Source organism: Ranitomeya variabilis, chromosome 2 (assembly GCF_051348905.1).
Source record: "Ranitomeya variabilis isolate aRanVar5 chromosome 2, aRanVar5.hap1, whole genome shotgun sequence".
NCBI classification, from domain to species: domain Eukaryota; kingdom Metazoa; phylum Chordata; class Amphibia; order Anura; family Dendrobatidae; genus Ranitomeya; species Ranitomeya variabilis.
The window spans coordinates 20,766,976-20,788,055 of record NC_135233.1 but is presented as its reverse complement, the minus strand read 5'-3'; the positions used below and the strand labels follow the sequence as shown (position 1 = coordinate 20,788,055).

The following is a 21,080-nucleotide window of genomic DNA, read 5'->3' as shown; positions in this document are numbered from 1 at the left end:
CACCTCTCCAGTGATCCAGTAGATTATCTCCAGGGTGAGGTCTAATATCCGAGCCGCCATGTGGTCTGTGTCCTGCTCCATCCTCGGGGGGTCACTGATGGAAAGGACCATCGTCTGATAAGGGTCCTGTACATAAGGAACCTGGGAAAAAAAAGGAGAAATTGGTGAAAAATCTCACCTGAAATAATCTTTTGACAGATCGTTACGAAACTGTGTGACCATTATGCAGAACTTTATTATAGCGCCTGCTACTTAAAATCAGATCCCGGAGCAGACACAAAAGTCAGACTTCTACCTCTCCTCATTCAGGGCTTCTGTAGTTTTTAGGGTCCTAAACATAATTCCTGGCCCAACAAGTGTCAGGACTTTAGGTCCCGTCCTAGAGAGACCTCATATGACAAAGTTCTGAATCCGTGAATAACCCTGTAAATATGATACCATAAGCTGCACACAGACATACAGTATATACAGGAAATGCAGCCGCCTGTGACAGCAGTAAACCGCAGGCAAACACTGAATATATGACATCTGCTCTGCACTACGGCTATAGTTAGAATATGTTTATAGAAATGAAGGTACTTAGCGCACAAATGAGATAACTCATGAGAGCCCACCAGCCATGACAAGGCGGACGTTTCTGTGATGGGACCCTACAGTGAGCCTAATATTTACCTACCATGCCTCTCCCAAGCTAAAAGCCAAGCAGATCCTTTACCGATAAGCTGAAGAGCAGAACAATAAAAGAGCATCTGCAGGAGCAGTGACGCTCGGTGGAGGGGCCTGTAAGTTTGTGGCTGCACTTCAGCCAATGGAGATGAGGATTTGGTCAGGATTAATGTCGTCCTCATTGTTGTAAAATCCTGGCAGATCCTTCTCCATCAGGAGATACATCAGGGAGGAGTTAGATCGGCTCCAGGTTTATTCTGCAGCCGGACAACGACCCCCACCATCCAGCCAATGTCATTAAGGACGAGGAGTCCTGGGGGTGATGATCCGGCCTCACAGATCCCTGATCTCCCATCATCCCACCTGTCTGGGATCAGAAGAGACAGAAGGATCCGCACAAGCCTCATACAGAAGATCTGGGGTCAGGTCTCCAAGATGTTTGGCACCAACTCCTGCTGAGATCCTCCATAACCTGTGTACAAGTGACGAGAAGAAGTGATGGAGGCGACGGTCAGTCAACAGATACTGATGATGGAGGCGATGGGTGGTCAAGAGATACTAATGATGGAGGCGACGGTCAGTCACCAGATACTGATGATGGAGGCAACGGGCAGTCACCAGATACTGATGATGGAGGCGACGGTCAGTCACCAGATACTGATGATGGAGGCGACGGTCAGTCACCAGATACTGATGATGGAGGCGACGGGCGGTCACCAGATACTGATGATGGAGGCTACGGGCAGTCACCAGATACTGATGATGGAGGCGACGGGCAGTCACCAGATGCTGATGATGGAGGCGACGGGCAGTCACCAGATACTGATGATGGAGGCGACGGTCAGTCACTAGATACTGACGATGGAGGCGACGGTCAGTCACCAGATACTGATGATGGAGGTGACGGGCGGCCCCCAGATACTGATGATGGAGGCGACGGTCAGTCACAAGATACAGATGATGGAGGCAATGGGCAGTCACCAGATACTGATGATGGAGGCGACGGGCAGTCACCAGATACTGATGATGGAGGCGACGGTCAGTCACCTGATATTGATGATGGAGGCGACGGTCAGTCACCAGATACAGATGATGGAGGCGACGGGCAGTCACCAGATACTGATGATGGAGGCGACGGGCAGTCACCAGATACTGATGATGGAGGCGACGGTCAGTCACCAGATATTGATGATGGAGGCGACGGTCAGTCACCAGATATATATATATGTTTGTGTGCATTTTACTGGGATGTTATATATAACACCACACTTCATAGTTCTTGCAGACTTTCACCATTGTTACAATCTCCAGCCCTTCGGTCACATTACAGCTAAATATTTCACAAATTCATTGACCATTGCTGCCATTTTCCACACCCCTGTTCCATGTTTTCCTGCACAGTTGTCTCTTGGTCTTGTTTCTATGAAGACAACTGCTGATCAGACTTTTCCAGACAGTAAATGGTGGGAGCTGGTTCCACGGGTTACTGTCGGTTCTGAGCTGATGGCACTGCTGGACATTTTCTGATTTCGAAGGTTAGTAACTAGTGAGGAGTGAAGGTGCTGGGATAAGGTGTTATCTGGGCATGTTCATGTGCTCACCGAGTGTCTTCGGCCTGCTAGAGGAACATGTCCGAGTCCCCGCGGCTGCACGTCTGGAGCATATTATTCGAGCACGCAGAAGACACTCGGTGAGCCCCCGAGCATGCTCAGATAACACCTCATCCCAGCGCGCTCAGCTGCTCACTCATCGCTGTTAGTAACGTTTCCTCCATCCGCTGCAGTTTTCTCTTCCGTCCTCAGCATCGCTCATTCCTGCAGCCGGTTACACTGAGTGCTGGAAGTGTCCGAGCAGCGGTTTATCCCACACACCGGACTGTGAGCGCAGGAGTCCGGTGTCCCCGCTATACCGCGGCCTGCAGCGTCTCCGGACTCGTCTCCATGGAGCACAGTGCAGCCGTCACTGGTTGGAGATTCTTCCTCAGACGACCATTAGGCTACTTTCACACTTCCGTTGGTACGGGTCCATCGCTAAGCGTTGGGCCGACGTACCGACGCGCGTTGTGAAATTTGTGCACGACGTGGGCAGCGGATGCAGTTTTTCAACACATCCGCTGCCCATTCTGAAGTCCGGGGAGGAGGGGGCGAAGTTCTGGCCGCGTATACGCGGTAGAAAATGGCGGACGCGATGTACAAAGAAACGTTCCCTTGAACGTTTTTTCGTGACGACGGTCCGCCAAAACACGACGGATCCGTTGCACAACGGACGCGACGTGTGGCCATCTGTCGCTAATACAAGTCTATGGGGAAAAAACGCATCCTGCGGGCACATTTGCAGGATCCGTTTTTTTCCCAAACGACGGATTGCGACGGACGTCAAACGACGGAAGTGTGAAAGTAGCCAAAGTGACCTCAGTGACCGCGGCCGAGGCTCAGACTCCAGAATGGAGAAATCTAGAGGTTTCCACAATGTTGTTTCCAGGTCCGGAGTCTCCGTCCGGTCACCTCACAATGTCGCGGCTTCTTCATGTGGTGACGTCGGTGCTGCGGAGCCGCCGCTGTATGTGACCGACACAACCACGGGGAGAAGCCGAGAGGAAGAGAGAGCAGAACATGGAGGACAAGTGTCCCGTACCCGAGCGCTGTGCGGACGTGTCACCTCCCGGCGGGGACAAACACGGGGGACAGGGGAGAGAGCATAGGACCTGCGGTGACGTCACAGGATCACATGACAGGAAGTGCCGCAGTATAACTCCTCCCCTCCCCTGACTGATCACATGACAGGAAGTGCCGCAGTATAACTCCTCCCTTCCTCTGACCGATCACATGACCATGACGTCACTGAAGGCCCTGCAGTCGCCGGGATCCATCAGGCCCCACAGGAGCCAGGTGACCGCTCGGTGCAGCAGCGGATATCGCACGTTCGGTCTCACTCCCGGTTGTCAGATCTGACCGGTGTCACTTTACACGGCGACAGCTTAGGAATGTCGTTACCGAGCCGAGTGGTTCTGAGATTGGGTTTCCTTTTTTCTGCTTCACATCAGCAGACTACATTAACCCCTTAGTGACCGGGCCAATTTTTACACTTCTGACCACTGTCCCTTTATGAGGTTATAACTCTGGAACGCTTCAACGGATCCTGATGATTCTGACACTGTTTTCTCATGACATATTGTACTTCATGATATTAGCAAAATTTCTTTGATATTACCTGAGTTTAGTTGTGAAAAAAACGGAAATTTGGCAAAAATTTTTAAAATTTCGCAATTTTCCAACTTTGAATTTTTATGCCCTTAAATCACAGACATATGTTACACAAAATAGTTAATAAGTAACATTTCCCACATGTCTACTTTACATCAGCACAATTTAGGAACCAAAATTTTTTTTTGGTTAGGGAGTTATAAGGGTTAAAAGTTGACCAGCGATTTCTCATTTTCACAACACCATTTTTTTTTAGGGACCACATCTCATTTGAAGTCATTTTGAGAGGTCTATATGATAGAAAATAACCAAGTGTGACACCATTCTAAAAACTGCACCCCTCAAGGTGCTCAAAACCACATTCAAGAAGTTTATTAACCCTTCAGGTGCTTCACAGGAATTTTTGGAATCTTTAAAAAAAAATTAACATTTAACTTTTTTTCACAAACATTTTACATCACGTTGCATTTGCACAGCCCCTGATATGCCTAAACAGTAGAAACCCCCCACAATTGTCACCATTTTGGAAACTAGATGCCTCAAGGAACTTACCTAGATGTGTGGTGAGAACTTTGAACCCTCAAGTGCTTCACAGAAGTTTATAACATAGAGTCATGGAAATAAAAAATCATATTTTTTCTACAAAAATGATATTTTCACCCCAAAATTTGTATTTTCCCAAGGGTAACAGGAGAAATTAGACTCCCAACGTTGTTGTGCAAGTTGTCCCGAGTACGCTGATACCCCATATGTGTGGGTAAACCACTGTTTGAGTGCATGGCAGAGCTCGGAAGGGAGGGAGCACCATTTGACTTTTTTAATGCAAAATTGGCTGGAATCAATGGTGGCGCCATGTCGCGTTTAGAGAGCCCCTGATGTGCCTAAACAGTGGAAACTCCCCTATTCTAATTCCAACACTAACCCCAGCACAACCCTAGTCATAACCCCAACCATAACCCTAACCCCAACACACCCCTATCTGATCACATCAGAGGAGAGAGAAATTAAATGGAAAATCAGACTTTTTTTTTTTAGGTCGACGTTATAACGTTAATAAAGGCGATCCCAACATCGGGGTTGTTAAACCCGATTCGTGTTCTCTGGGGTCTCGGCTACCCCCGGAAGCCGAGACCCCAGATAAATTTTGACTCTGGGGCGCGCTATACACTTTTTCCACAGCGCCGTTAATGGCACTGTGGATTAAGTAACCTTAACTGGGAATAATCACCAACAAAAAGAGGAAATGGCAGGTTTACATCTGCCTCCCAGCAGTCATGTGACCACACCCAATCTGCACCCCCAGACCACAGAGACACCGGAGGGAACGTCCCACCATCTGACTGCCCCAGCAGGTACGGCGTCCCACACACGCTGGCAGCAGCTAACAGGACCGGGCGACCACCCCCTGGAGATGACATCCCACCCCTCATGGACAGTGACCCGCTGGAGAGCTTGAGCCTTCCCAGGAGTGAGTGGGGCCCTCTCAGGTATGGAGCTACCATTCTTGAAAATTGTTATAATTTGTGATGTGAATAGTGATGTCCATTGATGATGTTTATAAGTGTAGTGATCTGTGTTGTTGGTGACAAGGCTGTATTCTGCCCAGCAACAGGCAGCTGACAGGGACAGTTAGAGGTAATGTTTTGGACTAACCCAGAGTGGGAGGGCTAAGCTGAAGGGACGATAGTTCCTGTCAGGTAGACAGAAAGGGTCCAGAGTGCGTAGTAAGAGGGTCAATGTGAGCAGTGCCACAGCTGAGGAGAAGAGCCTGAGGAAAAGGGATAGTGTGATGAGGAGCAGAAATGAGGAAAGTGACTGAGAGACAGTGTGAATTACCATCGATGGGTCCTGGGAGAGGACGACTAGCAGTACGGCCCAGAGTTTACAACTCGTAAAGGTAAAAAGCCAGGATAGGACAGAGTATGAGGGACGAAGAGGCTGCACCAGGCGGGAGTTCCAGAGAGTCAGAAAAAAGAGAAAACGTAAGTACCGGCCATACTCACACCATAGTTCTCTATAGGAGAAAGAAGACACAAATCCGCGGGTTGAGTAAAGGACTCTTGTTAGCTGGACTAGCAGAAGAGAGAGAAGGATTTATACTGTGTGAGGAAAATGGAACTTTTCAACCTTTTCCCACATATCCTGCTTCAAACATAAAGATACCAAATGTAAATTTTTGGTGAAGAATCAACAACAAGTGGAACACAATTGTGAAGTTGAACGGAATTTATTGGTTATTTTACATTTTTTTGGAAATTCAAAAGCTGAAAAGTGGGGCGTGCAATATTATTCGGCCCCTTTACTTTCAGTGCAGCAAACTCCCTCCATAAGTTCATTGCGGATCTCTGAATGATCCAATGTTGTCCTAAATGCCTAATGATGATAAATATAATCCACCTGTGTGTGATCAAGTCTCCGTATAAATGCACCTGCTCTGTGATAGTCTCAGGGTTCTGTGTGAAGCACAGAGAGCATCATGAAGACCAAGGAACACAGCAGGCAGGTCCGTGATACTGTTGTGGAGAAGTTTAAAGCCAGATTTGGATACGAAATGATTTCCAAAACTTTAAACCTCCCAAGGAGCACTGTGCAAGCGATCATATTGAAATGGAAGGAGTATCATACCACTGCAAATCTACCAAGACCCGGCCATCCCTCTAAACTTTCATCTCAAACATGGAGAAGACTGATCAGAGATGCAGCCAAGAGGCCCATGATCACTCTGGATGAACTGCAGAGATCTACAGCTGAGGTGGGACAGTCTGTCCATAGGACAACAATCAGTCGTACACTGCACAAATCTGGCTTTTATGGAAGAGTGGCAAGAAGAAAGCCATTTCTCAAAGATATCCATAAAAAGTGTTGTTTAAAGTTTGCAACAAGCCGCCTGGGAGACACACCAAACATGTGGCTCTGGTCAGATGAAACCAAAATCGTACTTTTTGGCAACAATGCCAAATGATATGTTTGGCGTAAAGGCGACACAGCTCATCACCCTGAACACACCATCCCCACTGTCAAACATGGTGGTGGCAGCATCATGGTTTGGGCCTGCTTTTCTTCAGCAGGGACAGGGAAGATGGTTAAAATTGATGGGAAGATGGATGGAGCCAAATACAGGACCATTCTTGAAGAAAACCTGTTGGAGTCTGCAAAAGACCTGAGACTGGGACTGAGATTTGTCTTCCAACAAGACAATGATCCCAAACATAAAGCAAAATCTACAATGGAATGGTTCACAAATAAATGTATCCATGTGTTAGAATGGCCAAGTCAGAGTCCAGACCTCAATCCAATGGAGAATCTGTGGAAAGAGCTGAAAACTGCTGTTCACAAACGATCTCCTTCAAACCTCACTGAGCTCGAGGTGTTTGCCAAGGAAGAATGGGCAAGAATTTCAGTCTCTCGATGTACAAAACTGATAGAGACGTACCCCAAGCGACTTGTAATCGCAGCAAAAGGTGGCGCAACAAAGTATTAAGTTACAGGGGCCGAATAATATTACACGCCCAACTTTTCCGTTTTTGAATTTCCACAAAAATTTAAAATAACCAAAAAATTTCTTTCAACTTCACAATTATGTTCCACTTGTTGTTGAATCTTCACCAAAAATTTACATTTGGTATCTTTATGTTTGAAGCATGATATGTGGGAAAAGGTTGAAAAGTTCCAGGGAGCCGAATACTTTCGCAAGGCAGTGTATATTAAGGTGTTCATAGAGTTAAGGAGAACACATGCAGCACATTAAATGGTGAGTTCAATCTGTATGTGCTTTCTTTTGTCTTCACAATTCTGCAGTTTCCAGGTATTTCAGTGTTATATAAATTACATTAGAATCGCTACTCAACACAAAGAAGACAAAGATATTGACTACTGCCAGGTACGACCGGGATACATGTACTGCAAGATGGATGGAAATTAACTGGAAGTTGTAAGGGACTTCAACCTACTCGGATAGATGATCACTGAAGATGCAGCGACGACACCGGAAGTCAAGAGAAGAATAGCTATGGGGAAACAACAATGAAGTCACTGGACAAGGTCTTCAAATCAAGGAACATATCACTGGCAACAAAGACACGGCCCGTACTGTTATGACCCCAATGGCAGAGGGTCTCAGAAAAAGTTTCTAAGTCTGCAAACACAAAAACCAGCTCATAGAGCAGTGGTAACTGATCTGACCATATATCTAATCCTAGCACCACAAATAACAGCAGCCGGGGAACGTGCCTACGTTGATTCTAGACGTCTCGCGCCAGCTGGAGAACTAACTAACCCTAGAAGGGAAAAGAAAGACCTTTCTTGCCTCCAGAGAAAAGACCCCAAAAGTTGGATACAAGCCCCCAACAAATAATAACGGTGAGGTAAGAGGAAAAGACAAACGTAAGGCCCGGGGGGAGAACACCAGCCCCCTAGAGCTTCCAGCAAGGTCAGGAATCACATTTAGTACAAGCTGGACAAAAATGAGAGCAAGCAAATAACCCAAAAAACAAAGAAGCAGGACTTAGCTTAATTTTGCACGAACCAGGACCAGCAGATAGGAGCAAACAAAAAGGATCTGATTACAACGATGCCAGGCACTGGACTAAGGATCCAGGAGGTTTATATAGCAACACCCCTGGACTAACGACCCAGGTGGGTGCAAACTGAGGAAAGAAAATCCCAGAGTCATATCACAAATAACCACCAGAGGGAGCCAAGAAGTCTAATTCACAACAGTACCCCCCCCTTAAGGAGGGGTCACCGAACCCTCACCAAGACCACCAGGGCGATCAGGATGAGCAGCGTGAAAGGCACGAACTAAATCGGCCGCATGCACATCAGAGGCAACCACCCAGGAATTATCCTCCTGACCATAGCCCTTCCACTTGACCAGATACTGAAGCCTCCGTCTGGAGAGACGAGAATCCAAGATCTTCTCCACCACGTACTCCAACTCGCCCCCAACCAACACCGGAGCAGGAGGCTCAACAGAAGGAACCACAGGTACAACGTACCGCCGCAACAAGGACCTATGGAACACGTTGTGAATGGCAAACGACACCGGAAGATCCAAGCGAAAGGACACAGGATTAAGGATTTCCAATATCTTGTAAGGACCGATGAAGCGAGGCTTAAATTTAGGAGAGGAGACCTTCATAGGAACAAATCGAGAAGACAGCCATACCAAATCCCCAACATGAAAAACGCTGAGCCTTCTCCTGTGACAACTTTAAGTTGTCCACCACATGATTCCAGATCTGCTGCAACCTATCCACCACAGAATCTACCCCAGGACAGTCAGAAGGCTCCACATGTCCCGAGGAAAAACGAGGATGGAAACCAGAGTTGCAGAAAAATGGCGAAACCAAAGTAGCGGAACTAGCCCGGTTATTAAGGGCAAACTCAGCCAACGGCAAGAAGATCACCCAATCATCCTGATCTGCCGAAACAAAACACCTCAAATAAGCCTCCAGAGTCTGATTAGTTCGCTCCGTTTGTCCATTAGTCTGAGGATGAAAGGCAGACGAAAACGACAACTCAATGCCCATCCTAGCACAAAAGGATCGCCAGAACCTGGAAACAAACTGGGATCCTCTGTCAGACACAATATTCTCAGGAATGCCGTGTAAACGAACCACATTCTGAAAGAACACAGGAACCAGATCGGAAGAGGAGGGCAGCTTAGGCAAAGGCACCAAATGGACCATTTTCGAGAAGCGATCACATACCACCCAGATGACAGACATACCCTGAGACACCGGGAGATCAGAAATGAAATCCATGGAGATATGTGTCCAAGGCCTCTTCGGGACAGGCAAGGGCAAGAGCAACCCGCTGGCACGAGAACAGCAAGGCTTAGCTCGAGCACAAGTCCCACAGGACTGCACAAATGACCGCACATCCCGTGACAAGGAAGGCCACCAAAAGGACCTAGCCACCAGATCACTGGTGCCAAAAATTCCCGGATGACCTGCCAACACCAAGGAATGAACCTCGGAAATGACTCTGCTGGTCCACCTATCAGGAACAAACAGTCTGTCAGGTGGACAAGAGTCAGGTCTACCAGCCTGAAATCTCTGCAACACGCATCTCAATCAGGAGAAATGGCTGACAAGATAACTCCCTCTTTAAGAATACCAACTGGTTCTGCGACTCCAGGAGAGTCAGGCACAAAGCTCCTTGAAAGAGCATCAGCCTTTACATTCTTTGAACCTGGTAAATACGAGACCACAAAGTCAAAACGGGAGAAAAACAATGACCAGCGGGCCTGTCTAGGATTCAGGCGTTTAGCAGACTCGAGATACATCAGTTTTTTGTGATCAGTCAAGACCACCACACGATGCTTAGCACCCTCGAGCCAATGACGCCACTCCTCAAATGCCCACTTCATGGCCAGCAACTCCCGATTGCCGACATCATAATTCCGCTCAGCAGGCGAAAACTTCCTGGAGAAGAAAGCACATGGTCTCATTACCGAGCAACCAGGGCCTCTCTGTGACAAAACGGCCCCTGCCCCAATCTCAGAAGCATCCACTTCGACCTGAAAGGGAAGTGAGACATCAGGCTGGCACAAAACAGGAGCCGAAGTAAACCGGCGCTTCAACTCTTGGAACGCCTCCACGGCTGCAGGAGCCCAGTTAGCAACATCAGAACCTTTCTTGGTCATATCCGTCAAAGGTTTAACAACGCTAGAAAAATTAGCGATAAAACGACGGTAGAAGTTAGCAAAACCCAAGAACTTCTGAAGACTCTTAACTGACGTGGGTTGAGTCCAATCATGAATAGCTCGGACCTTGACTGGGTCCATCTCCACAGCAGAAGGGGAAAAAATAAACCCCAAAAAGGGAACCTTCTGTACTCCAAAGAGACACTTTGAGCCCTTAACAAACAAAGCATTCTCACGCAAAACCTGAAACACCATCCTGACCTGCTCCACATGTGAGTCCCAATCTGCAGAGAAAACCAGAATATCATCCAGATAAACAATCATAAATTTATCCAGATACTTCCGGAAAATATCATGCATAAAGGACTGAAACACTGAGGGCGCATTAGAGAGCCCAAAAGGCATCACCAAGTACTCAAAATGACCTTCGGGCATATTAAATGCAGTCTTCCATTCATCTCCTTAATGTGCACAAGGTTGTACGCACCACGAAGATCTATCTTGGTGAACCACTTGGCACCTTTAATCCGGGCACACAAGTCCGACAACAGAGGCAAAGGATACTGAAATTTAACAGTGATTTTATTCAGAAGCTGATAGTCAATACAAGGTCTCAAAGATCCGTCCTTCTTGGCCACAAAAAAGAATCCCGCACCAAGAGGGGAAGAGGATGGACGGATATGCCCCTTCTCCAGAGACTCCTTGATATACGAACGCATTGCGGCATGCTCAGGTACAGACAGATTAAATAATCTTCCCTTAGGAAATTTACTACCCGGAATCAAATCTATGGCGCAGTCACAGTCCCTATGAGGAGGCAATGCACTGGACCTGGACTCGCTAAAGACATCCTGATAATCAGACAAATACTCAGGAACTTCCGAAGGAGTAGAGGAAGCAATAGACACCGGCGGGGAATCAGCATGAATTCCCTGACAGCCCCAACTTGACACAGACATTGCCTTCCAATCCAAGACTGGATTGTGGGTCTGTAACCATGGCAGACCCAAAACGACCAAATCATGCATTTTATGCAGAACAAGAAAACGAATCACCTCCCGATGTTCAGGAGTCATGCACATGGTTACCTGCGTCCAAAACTGCGGTTTATTTTCCGCCAATGGCGTAGCATCAATACCTCTAAGAGGAATAGGATTTACCAACGGTTCAAGAACAAAACCACAGCGCTTGGCAAATGACAGATCCATAAGACTCAGGGCAGCACCTGAATCCACAAACGCCATAACAGGGTAAGAAGACAATGAGCAAATTAAAGTCACAGACAAAATAAATTTAGGTTGCAAATTACCAATGGCGACAGGACTAACAACCCTTGTTAGGCGTTTAGAGCATGCTGATATAACATGTGTAGAATCACCACAGTAAAAACATAACCCATTCTGACGTCTATGATTTTTCCGCTCATTTCTAGTCTGAATTCTATCACATTGCATTAAATCAGATGTTTGTTCAGACAACACCACCAGAGGATTAGCGGTTTTGCGCTCCCGCAAACGCCGGTCAATTTGAATAGCCAGCGCCATAGAATCATTCAGACTTGTAGGAATGGGGAAACCCACCATCACATTCTTAATGGCTTCAGAAAGGCCATTTCTGAAATTTGCGGCCAGAGCACACTCATTCCACTGAGTAAGCACGGACCATTTCCGAAATTTTTGGCAATACACTTCAGCTTCATCCTGGCCCTGAGAAATAGCCAGCAAGGCTTTTTCTGCCTGAACTTCAAGATTGGGTTCCTCGTAAAGCAATCCGAGCGCCAGAAAAAACGCATCAATATTTGCCAATGCCGGATCTCCTGGCCCTAGCGAAAAAGCCCAATCCTGAGGGTCGCCCCGTAAAAAAGAGATAACAATTTTCACTTGCTGAGCTGGATCTCCAGATGAACGGAGTCTCAGAGAAAGAAACAATTTACAATTATTCTTGAAATTCCTAAACCTAAATCGGTCTCCAGAGAACAGTTCAGGAATAGGTATTTTAGGTTCAGACATTGGACTACTGGTAACAAAATCTTGTATGCCCTGCACACGAGCAGCAAGCTGGTCTACACTTGTAATCAAGGTCTGGACATTCATGTCTGTAGCAAGCACAAGCCACTCAAAGGTAAAGGGGAGGAAGAGAGGAAAAAAAAAAAACTCAGAATTTCCTTTCTTATTATCCCACTTCTGCAATGCAATAAACATTCAATGTTGGCCTGGCATACTGTTATGACCCCAATGGCAGAGGGTCTCAGAAATAGTTTCTAAGTCTGCAAACACAAAAACCAGCTCATAGGGCAGTGGTAACTGATCTGACCATATATCTAATCCTAGCACCACAAATACCAGCAGCCGGGGAACGTTCCTACGTTGATCCTAGACGTCTCGCGCCAGCCGGAGAACTAACTAACCCTAGAAGGGAAAAGAAAGACCTTTCTTGCCTCCAGAGAAAAGACCCCAAAAGTTGGATACAAGCCCCCAACAAATAATAACGGTGAGGTAAGAGGAAAAGACAAACGTAAGGATGAGCTAGGTATTTAGCAAAGAGAGGCCCACTAGCTAATAGCAGAATATAGTAAGATAACTTATATGGTCAGCAAAAACCCTATCAAAAATATCCACGCTGGATATTCAAGAACCCCCGAACCGTCTAACGGCCCGGGGGGAGAACACCAGCCCCCTAGAGCTTCCAGCAAGGTCAGGAATCACATTTAGTACAAGCTGGACAAAAATGAGAGCAAGCAAATAACCCAAAAAACAAAGAAGCAGGACTTAGCTTAATTTTGCACGAACCAGGACCAGCAGATAGGAGCAAACAAAAAGGATCTGATTACAACGATGCCAGGCACTGGACTAAGGATCCAGGAGGTTTATATAGCAACACCCCTGGACTAACGACCCAGGTGGGTGCAAACTGAGGAAAGAAAATCCCAGAGTCATATCACAAATAACCACCAGAGGGAGCCAAGAAGTCTAATTCACAACACCGTACACAGTCTGGTCTTTTCTGTAAAGACATAGGGATGCGAAACCTGGACTATAAAGAAACAAGATAGAAGAAGAATCGTCGCCTTCAAAACGTGGTTATGGAGAAGGATGTTATCAATACCATGGATGGCAAGAAGAACAAACCAAGCCAGACATCTCACTCAACGAAAGGATCACCAAGCTACGACTTGCCTACTTTGGACATATCATACGAACAAAGCAATCAACTTCAAGCGACTCTCCATCTTCCCCAGAAACTCTGGTTTCTTTTCAATCTCATTTAGATCCAACCACCAAAAAGTTCTTCCCCACTTTGGTATCTACCACTCTATGATTACCTTATGGCAGTTATATGGGTCTTGGTCTCTCTATAGTAATTTTTTTCTCAGTGACAGTTGGGTCATCTACTGAGGTTCTACTTTAACCACTAGATTAGTGTGCCCCACCATACTTGTAAACATGGTTACTAAAGCTAAGGGCCACCTCAGATGTCTTCTTCACCCCTTCCTACCACATGGCGAACCCCAACAAGCTCCCGCATCTGAATATGAGTAAATCCAATTCCAAAAATGATTTGGAAATCTCTTATATTTTATTCTCACAGAACAGAGGACACAGATGAGAAGTTCAATGTTGGATATTTTTCTATTTCATTTGAAAAAATTTACTTCTTTAGAAATTGATTCCTGCAATACATCTCAAAATAGTTGTCCCCGGGCCATGCCCACCATTGCGCAGCATCTCCTCATCTTTTTACAGTTGGTAAAGGTCGGGAAAGTGAGGAGGAAGTTGCTTGAGTTTTGGGAGAGGAATGTTGTTCTTGTCTGATGTCTGACTCTCGCTGCTCTTCAGTTCAGGATCTTTGCCAGATTTTTAGTTTTCTAATTTGCAAAATACATTTTATTGGTGAAAGATCTGTACCACAGGCGGCCGCATCATCCCATGAAATCTTCTTCTGTGACACCATCCTGTTGTGATAGATGCAGTATGTGGCCAACCCCATACTACCAGAGATGCAGGCTTCTTCTAGGCATGATGGAGATTTCAGTTTCATTGCTTAGTGAACTGTGTTTGCGGACAATGATTTATGGAAGTTTTCTTGAGCCCACGCATTGATCTGCAGGACTGAATTATACCTGTCTTTAATGCAGTGCCACCTGGGGGCCCATAGATCATGAGCATCCAATATTGACCGTAGGCCTTGTCTTGTACCTTGTGCACTTTGATTTCTCCAGAATCTATGAATCTTCTGATGATATTATGTGCTCCAGATAATGAGATATTCAAAGTATTTACAATTTACTTTCAGAAGCATTTTTCTGAAATTGTTCCACAATTTTTAGTGCAGTTGACCTAAGATCGGTGACCTCTGACCATCTTTGACCTCTGACCAACCAGTACAAACTTATTACCCTCATCCACAAAGCACTCCATGGCTCAGCACCACCCTACATCTCCTCTCTGGTCTCAGTCTACCACCCTACCCGTGCCCTCCGCTCCGCTAATGACCTCAGGTTAGCATCCTCAATAATCAGAACCTCCCATTCCCGTCTCCAAGACTTTACACGTGCTGCGCCGATTCTCTGGAATGCACTACCTAGGTTAATACGATTAATCCCCAATCCCCACAGTTTTAAGCGTGGCCTAAAAACTCATTTGTTCAGACTGGCCTACCGCCTCAATGCATTAACCTAACTATCCCTGTGTGGCCCATTCAAAAAACTTAAACCATAATCAGGTTCCTCGCATCATGTTCTCCCGCGCTTTATACAGCTAATAGCCCTCTGTGTCTGTACTGTTACATATTTAGGCAGTTACCTGGTTCATGCAGCTTTACATGAACACCCGAGCCTTACACTATGGCCGGTCCAAATAACTAAAGCAATTGTCACCATCCACCTCTCGTGTCTCCCCTTTTCCTCATAGTTTGTAAGCTTGCGAGCAGGGCCCTCATTCCTCCTGGTATCTGTTGATCTGTGTTTATTGTTATGCTGTAATTAGTAATGAGCGAGTGTACTCGTTGCTTGGGTTTTCCCGAGCACGCTCGAGTGGTCTCTGAGTATTTGTTAGTGCTCGGAGATCAAGTTTTCATCGCCTGAGCAGCATGATTTACAGCTACTAGCCAGCTTGATTACATGTGGAGATTCCCTAGCAACCAGGCAACCCCCACATGTACTCAGGCTAGCTAACAGAAGTAAATCATTCAGCTGTGGTGATGAAAACCTGAAAACTAAATCTCCGAACACTAACAAATACTCTGAGACCACCCGAGCAACGAGTATACTCGCTCATCACTAGCTGTAATGTCTATTGTCTGTACAAATCCCCTCTATAATGTAAAGTGCTGCAGAATATGTTGGCGCTATATAAATAAAATTATTATTATTATCTTTGCTTCTGGGACCCTCTGCCTCTCGTTCTTTTTATACAGTTATGTGACTTAGTTGAAAATTGACCCTCCATCTGTTTTTCATTACCGTTTGCTTTTCCAGCCTTTTCCCAACCCTGTCCCAACTTTTTTTTAAATGTGTTGCTGCCCTCAACTTCTAAATGAGATTTTCTTTTCAAATGCAATGGAATAATGTCCAACTTACATGTTCTGATTTGTGATCTATGTTCTGCTGTGAATAAAATATGGGTGTAAGAGATTTCCAAATCATAGTTTTCTGTTGTAAAATGGAGTTGTAGTACAATCTATCCAGTGCATCACCTTGCTTTGTAGTACTTGCATCTGGGATAGCAGTCTTACCAAACACTAATACAAAAGACCGGGACTCAAGATTCTTCTAGTTTAATTTACATTAAAAAGGTGTACATCACAAAGCTCCACATGTAAAAGATTTCCTACACTAAAATGATTTGTCCTAACTGTGACTTTTCTGATGTCTAGCAAAAGTTGATTTGTAGCTAAAACGCTTCCCACATTCTGAACATGAAAACGGCTTCTCCCCTGTGTGAGTTCTCTGATGTTTAACAAGAGTGGATTTGTCACTAAAACATTTACCACATTGGGAACATGAATATGGCTTCTCCCCTGTGTGAGTTTTCTGATGTTTCGCAAGATCTGATTTGTAGACAAAATATTTCTCACATTCTGTACATGGAAAAGGTTTTTCCCCCGTATGAGTTCTCTGATGATACATAAGACCCGATCTGTGGCCAAAATATTTCCCACATTCTGAACAATAATATGGCTTCTCCCCTGTGTGAGTTCTCTGATGGTTAATAAGATTTGATCTTCGAACAAAGTATTTCCCACACTCTGAACATGAAAATGGTTTCTCCCCTCTGTGCATTCTTAGATGTCCCATAAGATGTTGTTTTTGACTAAAACATTTTCCGCATTCAGGACATGAAAACGGCTTCTCTCCTGTATGAGTTTTTTGATGGTCAACAAGACCTGATTTGTCACCAAAACATTTCCCACATTCTGAACATGAATATGGCTTCTCCCCTGTGTGAGTTCTTAGATGTCCCTTAAGATTTTGTTTCCGACTGAAACATTTCCCACATTCAGGACATAAAAACGGCTTATCGCCGGTGTGAAATCTCATATGTTCCATAAGATTTGATTTCCGACTAAAATATTTCCCACATTCTAAACATGGAAATGGTCTTTCATTTTTCTGAATTGTTTCATGCAAAGACAGTGACTTGGAGACAGCAGTATCAGTGGACAGATTTATGCTCTGAAGGGCTGTATGTGCATTAGGAATCACTGAATTGTCTTGTCTGGTTTTGTTATGTTTTGCTTCATTACAGGGAGTCAAATGGTGATGTTCATTGGAGGCTTTCATTTCAAATTCACCTGGAAAATAAAAATGTCTTATTTTCTAAAATGTATTTATTTTTTTTAATATATGAGAAAGTGTTAAGACAATAGTATGAAAGCAAGAAAAAGCAAACACATGTATACACAGAGGTATCAGAGTGTCACGGGGATACCGCGGCAGAGAGGGGCGTTTTGTTACCAAAACCCCTGCACTGACTAGAACTGCTTCACCTTTCTATTAGCACTGCAGCTTTTCCCTGCTCAGTTATTGCGAGGGTTAATCAGTGCTGTATGACTCCTGGAGTTCTCCATCCTGAATTGTCTCAGCTGTTCTGTTTTGGCCACTCCCCTCTGGTATATATGCTCACCACTGGCACTTGGGAGTTGACAGTGTTAGTTTACCACTACCTTGGAGTTGAAGGAGAAGATCAGTGTTCGGAGTAGCCGGTTGGAATGTTTTTTAGAGGATATTTGCGTGGAGTTGCTTTGTGTGTTTATCCTAATCGTCGCATTTGGTTTGTCCTTCCTGTTCCTCCCCCAATTCCCACTCAGTTCTTTTGTAAGGGTATTTATGTGATTACAGTTTTCTTTTATGGCCGGCGTCACACTTGCGAGTGCAATGCGAGAAACACGCACGAGTCTCTTGCATCAATACCCGACACTCGGGAACGGTGCGTGCAGCTGCATACAAATACATGCAGCCGCAGGCTCTGGTCCCGAGTGCGGCCGGCAGTGCTGGGTATTGATGCGAGTTTCTCGCATTGCACTCGCAAGTGTGACCCCGGCCTATCCCTGTCTGTCTGGTTTGTGTTATCCTATATACCTCTGTCCCATACCCCCCTGGGTTTGGGAGGGAACAGAGAAGTTAATATAATAGCATAGCAAGGAACGAGACCTCAGCGTCTCCACCATCTGGGGTAATCCGGGGGACAGGGATAACATAAGGTTTCCCCTAGCTTGAGGCAGAGGGTAGGTGCCCATTGTCCCTTGCAATTTTGTGACACAGGGTCCCTTTAGCTCAGTTAAAGGGTTATTCCTAGCATTCTTGTCCTGTGGGTAGGTGACATCTTCAGGACCTCTGAGCTGCCTTCTGCAGCCATTCTTGTCCAATGGCCCATAGATTTCCAGTCCCTCTCTTTCCAACTTGACGACCCGTGCCAGTAACCCAGCTTCACCTTACTCTGCCACTATTTTTAATAAAGTTAAGAAGAGACACAGATACACAGGACCACAGCCGACATTACTCACTGTTATCAGGCTCTTTCTGTTCTGCAGTCTGCACCTCCACGCTCTTCTCCTCTTTACACTCCATTATCTGACCGCTCCTCCGCTCTAACAAGCTGCTGCCAGGAATACAATCTAAGGGGTTGTGGAAGCAAACAATGCACTACATAGGGATCAAGACACACGCACAATACAGCCACATACATAAAAGATGAAGGTTGGGGAAGCCATCAAATCCCAGATCAGATACCAAAATATATTCAGACCCCAAAATTAATTCAATCCTCAGACTAGACCTCGTAAATAAACAGGACACCAGACCCTAATAGGGTTTTGTCCAGGCAAAAATAGTTTCCCCACGGGCATAAAGTTTTATAGAATAACAAGCTAGGTGTACTCGACTACCTGGCACCCAACTGGATCCAGCACAGGCTGCTCTGTCTTCTGAGATGAAACAGCATGAGGAGACTTCACGGTTCCACAAGCAGCAGGAGCACTACAACCAGTGACTAGCTGCAGTGGTCAGGAGACTTGAGCAGCGCATCATTGAATATTTTTCTGATGATATGACATACAAAGCATCTGATTGTCTGCAGCGGTCCTGCTGTTGATGGAAAAGTCATCAGAAAGACATCTAATGATGCCTTGCTCAAGCTGCCTGACCACTGCAGCCAATCACAGGCCGCTGTGCTCCAGCTGCTGGTGGAATGGTGAAGTCTCATTCTCTGTTGTTGCAGACCAATGAGCGCCAGAATCCAGGTGGGTGCCAGTAGCCCAGTATCATTTAGCTTGCTCTTATTCACGGCTCCAAGCTCCTTGGGAATTTTCTTTTTTTCTTTTACCAGACTAGACTATCGTTTCTAATAAATCACACCTCAGACCTTAAAAAAAATAAAAAATAACATTGATAAACTGCCCCCCCAAAAGTTGAACCATTAACTCCCAAATTAATGAATGATGACACTAATTGTATCTGTTATTGTTGAGGTCTGCTGCTAACGAGAAAAAAATTAAAACTAAAAGTTACATTAAAAGACGCCTTATTTTCTCTTGTTCACATTTAAAGGTGAATTGGAAAGGGTTAATTTATTGGTTCGCTTTGACTCTATCGCCATTATATTCTTGCAGCACTGACTGAAGGTCTATGTCCTTCTTAGCTTTCTGCCCAGAGACATCAGGACTCCATACTAAAGCCCAGGCAGTTGTGGTCTCTTATGGCGCTACCTCTCCACCGCGGCTGCTCCATCACCTGTGTACTGGCTGCAGTGGTGATGTCATAACTATCGGGTACCACTGCAACTAATCACTGAGTTCACCTTTTTGTGCTGCCTTCATCAACACGGACGCTACACTCAGTGTTCGGGTGCAGCGGTGACGTGCACTGTAGTAGACGATATATTTAGATAACCAAAAGAACCGACAAGGAACAAAGGGCTCAGAGCGGATGAACGGCGTCAGTGCAGGAGGTAACCGTCACATTTTCCTAGAGGCCCAAATATCTTTTCACCCGGCCCAAAGTGTGATTCTGCAACAGAATGAGCCTTGTTCTATTCCAGAATCAAACTTTGGGCCGGGAGAAAAGATATTTGAGTCATTCAATAAGGCATCAACATGTTTACATGGCCGCTTATCATGTACCCGCCACGTGGTGCCTTAACAGGTGTTACATGCTGGTGGCAGGAATTCACAATATGCTGCTCGGGTGACGCGGCGGCAAGTACCTAACATACGTGCGCACCACTGCAGTATGGGATTTTCACCATTTGGCTGTGTATGTCCGTGGGCCAGAAAATGACAGCCAAAAAGCTGGGTGTGGCACACAGACCGCAATTTACCCAGATCTAATCTAGACGACTCTCAGACCTGTTCTCTACAACCCAGGAAGGTCTCCTCTTACCCGGAGATGTGATGGACCGGTGATCCTCCATCATGGCGTCCTTGTACAGATCCTTGTGTCCTTCTATATACTCCCACTCCTCCATGGAGAAATAGACGGTGACGTCCTGACACCTTATAGGAACCTGACACACACAATGACCCGCCATTAGCAGACCCCTCCCCCGGCGTTATTGTATAATGTCCCAGCATTCCCGGCAGCGCTCACCTCTCCGCTCAGCAGCTCAGTGATCCTATTGGTCAGTTCTAGGATCTTCTGCTCATGTATCAGTGAATGAGGTGGAGGCTCGGTGATGTCACTCGGGGTCCTGCTCCGCCCTCCTGACACACAGGGGGTCACACAATCCCCAGACGACGTCTTCACTACTGTGTGATCCTGTGTATGGGGAGACGCCGATCACTACACAGAGGCCAAGAATCCTTCACCTTTCCCGTCATTTCCCTGCTTTATTCCTAGAGATCAGAGTGATGTGATGTGAAGATCTCACCTCTCCAGTGATCCAGTAGATTATCTCCAGGGTGAGGTCTAATATCCGAGCCGCCATGTGGTCTGTGTCCTGCTCCATCCTCGGGGGGTCACTGATGGAGAAGACCATCATCTAATAAAGGACAAGAGTCCCGAACATCAAGAATCTGAGGGAACAAGGAGGAATCGGTGGAAAAACACATCTGAAATGATATGTTAG

General features: G+C 45.9%; 1 protein-coding gene across 1 annotated transcript in view; it reads right to left on the bottom strand.

Moving 5' to 3' along the window:
* Positions 1 to 21,080, bottom strand: part of LOC143808908 (uncharacterized) — an 86,767-nt gene that overhangs the window by 58,046 nt on the left and 7,641 nt on the right. The window contains 7 exon segments of the mRNA XM_077292089.1: positions 4 to 141; positions 3,371 to 3,479; positions 16,323 to 17,310; positions 18,523 to 18,633; positions 20,396 to 20,519; positions 20,603 to 20,770; positions 20,883 to 21,027. Of these exon segments, the coding sequence (XP_077148204.1) occupies positions 4 to 141; positions 3,371 to 3,479; positions 16,323 to 17,310; positions 18,523 to 18,633; positions 20,396 to 20,519; positions 20,603 to 20,770; positions 20,883 to 20,993 (1,749 nt within the window). The 5' untranslated portion in view covers positions 20,994 to 21,027.